Raw genomic sequence first — 11842 nt, forward strand, 5'->3', positions numbered from 1 at the left:
AGAAGATGGTTTGATATTGATATCTATTATACTTGCATTTTATTTTGATTTTCTAAATGTGCACACAGTGAATATTTAGTTTACCCACCTATCAACCTATTTAATCAAAACTCATTGAAAATGTTTGTTTTGGGACAGAATATCAAATAAAGCTGTGTGGTGTAAAAGTCTGAGGGTCACTTTTCTATCAATGATTTATTTTCCACTCCATATCACGATCTACCATTTACTCAATGATAAATAAGAGGGCATGCATGTCTGACAGTTGTATTCAGAGCATGAACTGACACTACCTCTGCAGCTCATTAAACTGAAGATAAGAGACAAGTAAAGCTGTCTTCATAGCTGGTTTTCCTGTGTGTGTTGTGTGTGTGTGTGCATGCGTGTGTGTGCATGCGTGTGTGAGACATGCCAGAATCTCAGTCCTTATAGTGTGTTTGGGTTATGACAGGGCACTCACACGCCACACGAGGGTGAGGGTGTCTGTATATGCAGGGATGTGTTATCTACAGCTAAAGTCTCAGGACAAGAGCCAGTCGCAAAAAATGTTGTGCACCCAGGACGTTCTTATGCATTGTTTCAAAACCAAAATCATGTGACTGTAAATGTGCAAATAAACATGCTGTGTACTGTATTGGTTTACCAGTTAATCCGCAGCTCCAAATGGGAGATTTAAGGTCTAGAAGAGCTGTTCAGATTCACTTTAAGAGCATAATGGAAAATAAACTTGTGAATTCTGACGTAGGGCAGATCAATGATTATCTAAATATGATCTTTCTACAATGTTACAGACTCGTCTGTGTGGTTGCTCATTAAAAGGCGACTGTCTTTATCTGGATGTCTGAGGCTCTTGCTCTTCAGAATCAATCTTTGTCACTATCAAAAGATATCGCTGTAATGGTTACTTTACATCTACTGTCCCTTTTCCAAAGATAATCTAACATTTATTGATATGAGAACAGAAACAGTCTGTTCTGTATCACAAAACCAGAGCCAAAGCATGTGAATGAGACAAAACAAAGAGAAGTAATCATTGATGAGTAAAAGTGTATCTTTTAATCATTTCCCTCTGACATCCCTGAAAGGAATAGGTAAGGCAACAATGTCTAATATCATAAAACTGAGAGGACAGGCGGTAAGTGCTGAAATAACCAGTGTACTTCATAGAATTTCATGTGAACATTTTCATCGTCAATTTTAACACAATAGTTGGACGACATTTAAATTACTCAGCCACTCTTTTAAAGTCATAATACTGATCTCCTTCTTCTTTGACTCCATTTCTAACAACCAAAGGACATTTTATTAGTATTATTATTATTAGGCATTGCGTTGCATTTCTAGTTACACACCGGGTCAACTCAATGAAGGAGTTTGATGGCGATGTCCCAAGATCCATAACCTGGAAAAGTAAATGGGCATTGAAGCATGTTTCAGCCACTTTTGCTTGACGAACTATTATTGCCAAAAAGCGTGACTTTGCACGTGTTACACTTCACCCTTCTCCATCATCTCCCCGAACAGCCTCATCAAACCTCAGAGGACATTACGGAAACGTCCTTGTGTGCAAACTAACATACAATTTCAATTTAACACATGTCTCGTTCAGAAAGAAACATATCGGCATGACTGGTGTGTTTCGTCTTGACTAGATCAACTAGATCTGTTACCTGTGAGCCCCACCAAGCAGCAGTGAGGCCGAGCACCATAGAGGTCCCGTCCCTGTGAATTCAATAGAGGCAGTTTAAACATGTGTTCATTGTGGCTCCTTGGTCACCGTAGCTGGATCATTTAGACTGTCACACCACTTCAAATATTCTCTAGTTCGTGAAAGGTTCAACAGACCAAGAAACCAATGACCAGAGGAAACCCTCACACATACCACCCATGTCCTGTGTGTCTTCCAAGTCCTCATCATCACAACTGAGGACAAACACGTCAAAATGTTTTGTTTAAATAAATAAACTTTAAAATCCTAAAACAAGTACCACGTTCAGTCTGCCGCCTCCCACCAGCTGGCAGCTTGAACTCCATCGTCACAGAGCACAGATGGAGACTCTCCTACTTGTCGTCTCCGTTGTTTGGGATGTTGTATTTCTCCAGAAACTCTGCATGTTTCTGCCGCAGGATTTCGGTCTGTTTCTTAAATCCGTTGGCCCTGAGAAAAAGCACAGAAGACACAATTACGCTCACAAAACCCAAACAAATGTGCTGCTACAAACCAAATGTGCCATTAAGCAGAGAAACATTTCTTTAAAAAAAAAAGTGTGTGCAGTCACCTAGCCCGCTCTTTGGATTCTTTGTAAATTTCTGCGATGGCTCGATCTTTCTCGTCCATGAAGGTATTGTGAACTTCTTCCAGTTTCCTGAGAGAGTCGGAGAAACACTTCAGTCAGAACTCCGCTTGCAGAAAAGCTTTGCTCAACCTAAAAGCTCGTCGCTCATCACGCTCGGTTGTCTTTACGAGTTTGTACAGCTGTTATAACAGCTCGTCAGATCACAAAGCAGCGAATCCCCACAAATAAAAGTGTCACAGAGTGTGAAAACAAACACGAGGTCACATGCTGTGAGGTTGTGCTAACACACGTGGCACAGAGATGTGTCGGCAAACAAGCCCATTCATCTGGATGTGAACGTGCAGCAAAGAAAACTCAGCGCAGTGAGGGATGTCAGGAAATAGGATGGATGGACCGCAGTGAGACGTTTGATACAAGGTTGTATAGTATGGATATTGTTGGATTTCTAACATCCGCCTTTTGAATACTTTGTGGTTTCCTTTTAAAAGTGTGTTCATCGTGCGCCGGTGTTGTACCTGAACAAGAGTATGTGGGCTCCGATGCCGAGCACCATGGTCATGAAGCAGTAGCCCACCAGGCGAAAGTTCGTCCTCCTCCTCCTCTGCCACTCCTCTGACGTCATCTTTTGTGCTCGAGACTGGCGAAACTGCTCCCAGTAACGAAAGCTCTCCTGGGTATCGGCACTGATGGCGAAGTCGTTCAAGAAGAATCAGGATGGGCGACGTCAAAAACAGGAAGTGTGACAGACAGTACAAGTGGTAAAAACAGTCTCAACTGAATCGTTACAGTCTTTAGGATTATTGAGGAGCAAATTTGCACCAAATTGTGATGGGGGAAAAAACTGTTACTCGTTCGGATTCTCTAACTTAAGATGTTAAATCTCATGTGATTGACCAAATATCAAATTATTTTAACAACGACAAAATCTACAATCCAAAACAATCTGCTGAAGACTGGTTTATGCTTCGTGCAAAAACAATGTTTAAAGCACCGTTTCTAGACTTGTGCACGAGATTGAAAATAACCTTTAAACTATGTAGCGCCTCCATCAAGGATTATCTAGAAATATAAATGTAAATGTCTGGTTCATGACGGCATAGGTAGTTTTCCTTCTTTGGGAAGGTACAGAGATTCATTCTTCATTCCGCTTTGCTGCAGCACCTGAGGTTCCAGATACGGCTTCACCAAAGCAGCATGTCCAATGAGAGGGTTACAAAAAATGTCCCGCAAGGCCACAGTGTTGAAGATCAAACTGCAGGTCTTCATGTCCAATCATCTCTTTCCCCTTACATGTTACAGAGTGAGCAGGAAGGTCAGGTAACGTAAGATGAATAAGCAAGCACAAACTGACAGTGGCATTATATCTTCACCTGGCTGTGTAGCTTGTGTTACTGGAGGTAGATCTGAAGGCCTGGCCACCACTGTATGGATGTCTCATTTTGAAGTCATACTCTTTCCTGCTCCGATCTTTGCTCAGCACTCTGTAGGCCTCGTTCAGCTCCACGAAGAGGCTGTGCAGCGCTGGGTTGGATGGGTCACTGTCTGGGTGCAGCTGCATGATGAATGGATCAGTTACAGTCATGAGATCTAAACCAAAACAAAACATTCACCAAAAGATGTATTCTGGAGCAGACTTGTGCTAATTGAGATAACTATACGTGTACATGCATCAACACACATACATGTTTCTCGATTACACAGATGCATTCAAATGTATGGTTATACATGCAACCATGTCTTTTTCTCTGTCACGGCCGAGTTGTCTCCCCCCTCAATTACACCAAAGTCACAAGGTAAATACACATGCACATCCTTATTTACACTGGGAGCCACAACATGAAAACAAACTGTCAGGAAGCCCACTGTGGGAACAGTGGGCTCCCTGACAGGAGAAACTAAGCTGTGAGAGGCTGCCCTCCTGTGGCGTTTTATTTTCCGGTTAACAAAAGAGTAACTTGCCTTTTTGGATTTGTCAAAAAATGCATGTTTTATGTCCTCCGACAAGGCGTCAGATTTGACTCCCAGGAGATCATAGTAGTTCACAGCTTTTCTGCAGGTTGAGAAAGCAAACTTAAAACAACAAAAAGAAGCAGAGAAAAAAAACTAAGATGTGTTCAGTCATCTGACTCAACACAAATACATTTGTGTGTGTATATATATATATATATATATATATATATATATACATACATACATATACATAAACACAACCACACACTCTACCTTTGTGCATAGCTCTGGGAGAGCAGACGCAGCCCGCTCTTGCAGCACCAAAGACAACTCTGACAAAGACGCAGCTGAGCCTCCAACTGCATGATGGAGATGTGAGAGGCTCCACAAAGAGGACCTGTGGAGATATTTTAAATGTTTCTACTAATTATTCAGTTCTAAGTGGGCAGACCTAGGCATCACAGCATATAACAAATACAGATGTTGCACTTTGTATATAAAAAATCAACTTCTGTTCTAGACATAGACTTGTATTTATTGATCTAAAGTTTACATTTAGTCAAATGAACTCTTAAGGACAAAACCAACACTGGAGGTAGTATGACTAAAAAGAATCATGATCATTTTCATATTTTCTAAACTTATTAATATCACCAGTGGTAAGAGATCAAACCATGGAAATCTGTTAAATAGATTGTATGGACAAACTGGCCTTTACTCAAGAGCAATATATAAAATGCGCACATAAGATGTAATCAATGACAAATGTAATTGAAAAGTAATGTTTATGTGTATTACGGTTGAAAACTATTTGATACCAGTTCAGGTAAAACAACAAAGAGTTTACAATTTCTATGAAGAGAAACTTACGGTTTTCTACCTTTTAGTGTGTTTCCATTGAAAATAAAGAAGTCAGCAACTGTGCCCTCATCTGTTGACACGTGACCTGAGTAAAGACAACAACGGGACGAGGTGAGTAAATATCTCTGAGGACTAAAGTCAATCAGACGACACTGAGACTTTTCTTATCACAGGGCTCTCAAGTGTCACGCATTGAGCGTGAGACTCACGCATTTCGGTCTTACGTCACGCACTCCCGCCACACATCGTATTTCTCACGCTGAAAAAAACTCTCGGCTATTTAATGTTTTAATGTGCCGCATCACGCAAACATGAGCCGCGCTGCCCTCACCGTGGAGGAATCAAGCGCTCCCCTGGAGTTCTGCTGTGAGGAGCCACTTATCAGCCAATCAAAAAAAAGAAATGGGCTACACAATAGCCAATCAGAAAAAAAAACGTAATCCAGCAACCAATGAAAATAAAGCATCCTGGAATTGCGCGCGACTGACTAATATCCGAAAATTTCGTTCTGCGGGGGATGCTGATGGAAATGCCACTCTTGCCTGTCTTCAAAACTTGAGAGCCCTGTTATCATCTGCTGAAACACAACACAATCTGTCACATTGTCTGTCTCTGTGACATTGTCAACCTTGTATCTTTGACCCAAAACAATCCAAGATAGTTTTATACCAATACTTTGAATTAATAAGTACTGCGGGTTTTCCGGTAGGAACACTTTGTTCCGCTAACGCTACCTGAGCAACAGAGCTAAAGCTAGTCCGGGTTAGCTGTCCGTCCGCTGTACTATTGTTAGCTTGCTAATAGCGATGTAACTTAGTGGTGTTTCGGTTAAAAGATGAAGAAGACACATGGCACAATGCAATGAAGCCGGAACTTATTAAAGCAGAGTGACATACCAGTAGGACGGCGTAGGACTAGATGTCCTGTGGGCCTGTTACATAAACTCAGCCGCGTCAAGCTAGCAACAATATAGTCGGAAACAGGATATATACCTTTCAAAATAAAACCTAATTTTCGCCACTAAAGAACTATTTTTTTTCTCGCCACGGCCTATATCACATATCGATATATGTTTACGTGTTATTTACATGGATGAACTATAACTGCACTTTACTTGTCAGAATAACATGTCCTAAACAGTATTTACTTTTAACTGGGACTTGCAACCATAGGTTGTCTCTAAGGAATTGTCAGGAATCTTATTTTGGTTATGACCGGAAGTTATTGGTGGTTCTCGGCAGCTTGACACAACAATAAACACGCCCCATGTAGGCGTTTCCCAGGTTTTAACCCTGTTGTTACCGTATTCACCTACAGAGGTGAATTACATGAGTTATTGATCGGATTGCTATATCTTGACCACAATAAAACACATGCACGTTTTTTTAAATACTCGTAATTGTGTCATTCCTATTGTAAATAACCCCATAGAAGGTTTATTGTTTTGAGTTGATTGCCTGTTTTTGCATTTACCTTATTGATTTTGATGTATAACTTTTATTTTGTATTGTTTGATCGGACTGCTATATCTTGACTACAATAATATCTTGACCACAATAAAAAAACATGTACGGTCTTGACTATAATAAAACACATGTAGCCTACGGTTTTTAAAATACTCGTAATTGGGTCAGACCTATAGAGCGTATTCACGTGACGTCAGAATCTCAATCGCGCCATCTTGGGAGAGAGGGCGAGTGCAATCACTGGCACCGACAACTCACTGGCAACTGCCACAGACTTGCCACAGACTTGCATAGATAATGTATTTTTTTAGACTTACTTACAATATGCAATACGATATTGCTGTACAATACTGCTGTACTATATTGAATATTGTTTTGCTACTACGTTTCACTTCGTAATATATAACACTTATATACCATGATATGTATAATGTACCCGCCTTTCTTTAATAATAAAAAATATATAATTAATTTTTTTACCATGTCATACTGTTATACCTCCATGAAATTCTCCTTTGAGGAGATGCCACTGTTAGTCTAAAGTTTAAGCACTGGCACTCAGTGACACTTGCCAGCAGTTGCCAGCAGATGCCGCAGCTAGTCAAAAAGTGCCACGACTAGTTAAAAGGTGCCACAGCTAGTCAAAAAGTGCCACTACTAGTCAAAAAGTGCCAGCGGACGGAGGGTCGGCCAGGCGCGTCTGAGGCATGTCTGCGCATTGACGAGTCTGCGACGACTCAGTGACAAGCTTCACTGAAGTGCCCGGACAGCGGAATAAATCACTTTCATGATCACAGAATGGAGGAGCTGCGGTTTAGCTAGATAGATAGATAGATAGCTAAAATAGCTAGATACACAGATGGATATATATATATATATATTGTCTTTTTGTAGACACTTACTTACAATATGCAATAAGATAGTGCTGTACATTACTGCTGTACTGTATTTAATATTGTTTTGCTACTACTACGTTTCACTTCGTAACCTATTACACTTATATACCATGATATTGTAACGTCTCGGACGTTATGGCACTGATGACACGGAGACGGGACGACGTTATTAATCCTCCCTTTATTAGGCATCCACCAACACAGACAGCGTGCTCGCATCCACCAACACAGACAGCGTGCTCCTCTCAGTTTAGCAGCTCGAACGTCAACAACAACGGTTCCCGTCAACCACCCTTAACTTCCGTTTTCCGACAGGTTAACCCCGCCTCCCCTCTACTCCGCCAATCACAGAATCAGAAGAATCAGAATCAGAAACAGTTTTATTGCCAGGAATGTTTACACAAACGAGGAATTTTTTTTGGCGGTAGGTGCAACATTTGGACATGACAAACAACAATCATCACGACAGAAAGACAATTAATATATATATATATATTAATTAGTGTCTTTTTTATATATATATACACACACATCCATCTGTGTATCTAGCTATTTTAGCTATCTATCTATCTAGCTAAACCGCAGCTCCTCCATTTTGTGATCATGAAAGTGATTTCTTCCGCTGTCCGGGCACTTCAGTGAAGCTTGTCACTAAATCGTCGCAGACTCGTCACTGCGGCCGACCCTCCGTCTGCTGGCACTTTTTGACTAGTAGTGGCACTTTTTAACTAGTAGTGGCATCTGCTGGCAACTGCTGGCAACTGCTGGCAAGTGCCGGCAAGTGCCACTGAGTAGCTGTGGCAACTGCTGGCAAGTGCCGGCAAGTGCCACTGAGTAGCTGTGGCAACTACTGGCAAGTGCCACTGAGTGCCAGCGTCGCTAGGGGGATCTCGCCCCTACTGCATCTTGGGGTCCCACTTATTAAATGTCAGAAGAAGTTGACCTGGCTATCGTGTCCGCTGTTTGATTATGCGAGAGCCCAGCAACCTCATGTCCTTCTGCATTACCAAAGAAAGATTTCAGCGGTTGGAATTGAATATTCACAACGCTTTTTTACCTGATTTTACTCGCTCAACACTTTGTGGATAATTCGCTAGTTACCAGCACATAGCCCGGTCACATTCCTGTAAAACAGTTTTCATTTCCGCTATCGACCATGGGACATTAACAACTATTTCTGCGTTATACTTGTTGTGGAAATACCACAAATGTCGGAACATCAAGCGCCCCGTGTCTGGGTTCATATATGATCCGTCGTCGCACAGCTCCGCCTCCAGGACGAGTGTCTGATGAAGCCGCTTCCAGCTCCTTCAGGACCAGCAGTGACTGTTTGGTGGCCGTGCTGAGTGCTGTTCCCATGGAGCCAGTGTTTTATTTTACCTTGAAATGAATCACAGAGTAAAGGCAGACATCGCCCGACGGAGTTGCCATGTTCATGGCTTCCTCCCAAGTTTCCATCCACAGTTCCTTTTGCGCAAGTGAAAGACATTGATTTTCGCTCGGCGAAAAAAGCAAAAAGAGATTATTGACGAGAGTCAATGGAAACGTGCCCACAACCCGATGTATCAACAGAACAGTCCTAACGCTCATACGCAGAGTGAAGCCGAAGTAGATGCATGACAAGTTGAAGTAATAGCCTCTTGTTGAGCTGATAAACCCATATTCTGAATCATTAGTCCCACATCCAACAATGAGGCACAGTATAATCACAAGGCACACCGCTTTGAACTGAAATCGTGTCTCCTTCAGGATATAATGGTCATTTCTAAGGGAAGAGCGGCATACAAACAAGCAAAACAATGCCGTGGTGGGACCCCAACATGGCCGCCAGAGTTTGTTGTGGTCACGTGAGTGAATACGCTCTATTGTAAATAACCCCATAGAAGGTTTATTGTTTTGAGTTGATTGCCTGTTTTTGCATTTACCTGATTGATTTTGATGTATAACTTTTATTTTGTATTGTTTGATCGGACTGCTATATCTTGACTACAATAATATCTTGACCACAATAAAAAAACATGTATGGTCTTGACTATAATAAAACACATGTAGCCTACGGGTTTTAAAATACTCGTAATTGGGTCAGACCTATTGTAAATAATCCCATTAGAAGGTTTATTTTTTTGAGTTGATTGCCTGTTTTTGCATTTACTTTATTGGTTTTGATGTATGACTTTTATATTGAATTGTTTGAATAATTTATGGAGGTTTTAATCCACTTCCTCTCTTAATAGACAAATCGGACTTTTATTTTGAAAGGTTAAAATAAAGTGCATATTTGTTTGATGTTAAAATACGTACTTGACGGTACGGCTACGGATGTTGCATTTTATAACAAGTTTAATAGTTTAATGGACCCGTATGAGGCCAATTAACGCTCTTATGCTGGTGATAGTTTACTAGTTTGAATTAATGTATTGTCACCTAAAGAAATAAAAAAAGGAGTTTCACCAGCAGTAAGTCTTCACGCCAATTCATATACTGAGATCCGTTACACCTGTATTTGTGATTATGAACCAACCTGTATGTGGTTTGGCCTCTTGGTCACCGGATGGTGATAATGAACACATTTTGCCGTCTGTCTGAAGAAGCGGAAGAAACAACACTTGGCTCATCTACTGCGGTCAAGCCAGCCGCCACTTCGGAAAACACAGTCAAGCCAGCCCGCCCGATATTTTTCAGTACACGTATATACCAGGCATTACGGTACGAGCGTGTGAAAACTGTCTTCAAAATAAGAGCGAACTTCCGGTGAACGTGATATGACGAAACACGTCTTTAAATACAGATATAGTGATAGATTAAATTAATTGAAGAGATGAAAAATCACGAATTGTATGAATGATGAATACAATACATAAAAGAAGGTAATTATTCCAATATTGGATGTTCTGATTTAAAATTTCAAAATAAAAGATATAGAAAATCACATTCATGCGCAAATGTGTCTAATTTCAGAATAGATTTAGAACACAATGGTGCGTAGTTACAGAATATTTTCACTTCTGATTCATGGTAGAGTACCTCAAGGTGTCACCCAGAGATAATCAAGACATTCTGACGTTTGATTTCTAAATGAAAGCACTTCATAAAGAAAATAATATTAATATATTTCCAATATTTGATATTTCTTTAAAGCAGATCCTTACATTTCATGAAAGAAATTACACTACAGTCTTGTTATTAGTGACCTCTGCTAGCCCCATGATTATTTTCATGTGATATTACCGTGTGGATTGTGAATAAATTCAATTTAAAGTTAGCGAAAAATAAATATTATTAATATTATGCCAATATTTGAATTTTATTTAAAGCAAATCCTTAAGTTTCTTGAAAGAAATTAGAATGCACTCTTGTTATTGGTGACCTCTGCTAGGCCCTTGATTATTTTCATGAGATGTCACTGTTTGGATTGGGAGAAAATTCTATTTAAAATTAGCGGGAAATTTATATTATTAATATTATGCCAATATTTGAGAGCTGAACATCAGCTCCATCACTAAAAAGGCACGGCAGAGGACGTTTTTCCTGAGGTAGCTGAATTCAACCTGCCAAAGACCATGATGGTGCACTTCTACACTGCCATCATCGAGTCCATCCTCTGCTCCTCCATCACCATCTGGTACGCTGGGGTTAGCAGAGGTCACCAATAACAAGACTGCATTGTAATTTCTTTCAAGAAAGTTAAGGATTTGCTTTAAATAAAATTCAAATATTGGCATAATATTAATAATATACATTTCCCGCTAATTTTATATAGAATTTTCTCCCAATCCAAACAGTGATATCTCATGAAAATAATCAAGGGCCTAGCAGAGGTTACCAATAACAAGACTGCATTGTAATTTCTTTCAAGAAAGTTAAGGATTTGCTTTAAATAAAATTCAAATATTGGCATAATATTAATCATATTTATTTTTTGCTAAATTTAAATTGGATTTATTCAAAATCCGCACGGTAATATCTCATGAAAATAATCATGGGGCTAGCAGAGGTCACTAATAACAAGACTGCAGTGTAATTTCTTTCAAGAAATGTAAGGATCTGCTTTAAAGAAATATCAAATATTGGAAATATATTACTATTTTCTTTATGAAGTGCTTTCATTTAGAAATCAAACGTCAGAATGTCTTTATTATCTCTAGATGACACCTTGAGGTACTCTACCATGAATCAGAAGTGAACATATTTTATAACTACGCACCATTTAGTTCTAAATCTATTCTGAAATTAGACACATTTGCGCATGAATGTGATTTTCTTTATCTTTTATTTTGAAATTCTAAATCTGAATATCCCAATATTGGAATAATTACTTTATTTCATTTAATGTATTCATCATTCATACCATTCAAGATTTTTCATCTCTTCA

At 39.8% G+C, this 11842-nt stretch overlaps 1 protein-coding gene across 5 annotated transcripts; it reads right to left on the reverse strand.

Moving 5' to 3' along the window:
• Positions 1-1033: 1033 nt before the first annotated feature.
• dnajc4 (DnaJ (Hsp40) homolog, subfamily C, member 4) lies at positions 1034-10234 on the reverse strand. 5 transcript variants are annotated; one of them, XM_056440121.1, is made up of 8 exons: positions 9992-10234; positions 5128-5193; positions 4521-4644; positions 4257-4347; positions 3668-3849; positions 2813-2980; positions 2280-2366; positions 1034-2158 (listed from the first exon to the last, which is right to left on the reverse strand). In XM_056440121.1, exons 1-8 carry the CDS (start codon positions 10083-10085, stop codon positions 2062-2064), a joined length of 909 nt encoding a protein of 302 aa, XP_056296096.1. In that variant the 5' UTR covers positions 10086-10234; the 3' UTR covers positions 1034-2061. The 5 variants fall into 5 exon arrangements, with proteins under 5 accessions (XP_056296096.1, XP_056296097.1, XP_056296099.1 ...); XM_056440122.1 differs by having other exon boundaries at positions 5118-5193; positions 9992-10232; XM_056440124.1 differs by lacking the exon at positions 9992-10234 and adding an exon at positions 6005-6745 and having other exon boundaries at positions 5118-5193.
• Positions 10235-11842: the final 1608 nt, after the last annotated feature.

This window comes from Pseudoliparis swirei, chromosome 19 (genome assembly GCF_029220125.1).
Source record: "Pseudoliparis swirei isolate HS2019 ecotype Mariana Trench chromosome 19, NWPU_hadal_v1, whole genome shotgun sequence".
In the NCBI taxonomy this organism is placed as follows: domain Eukaryota; kingdom Metazoa; phylum Chordata; class Actinopteri; order Perciformes; family Liparidae; genus Pseudoliparis; species Pseudoliparis swirei.

Bases quoted from the DNA above. Each gene is read 5' to 3' on its own strand.
- dnajc4 (XM_056440121.1), bottom strand. From the start codon at position 10,085: ATGAGCCAAGTGTTGTTTCTTCCGCTTCTTCAGACAGACGGCAAAATG. The intron at 4,645-5,127 runs GTAGAAAACCGT...ATATCTCCACAG, and splicing joins CAATGGAAACACACTAAAAG to GTCCTCTTTGTGGAGCCTCT. The intron at 2,981-3,667 runs GTGAAGATATAA...CTTCGCCATCAG, and splicing joins AACACAAGCTACACAGCCAG to TGCCGATACCCAGGAGAGCT.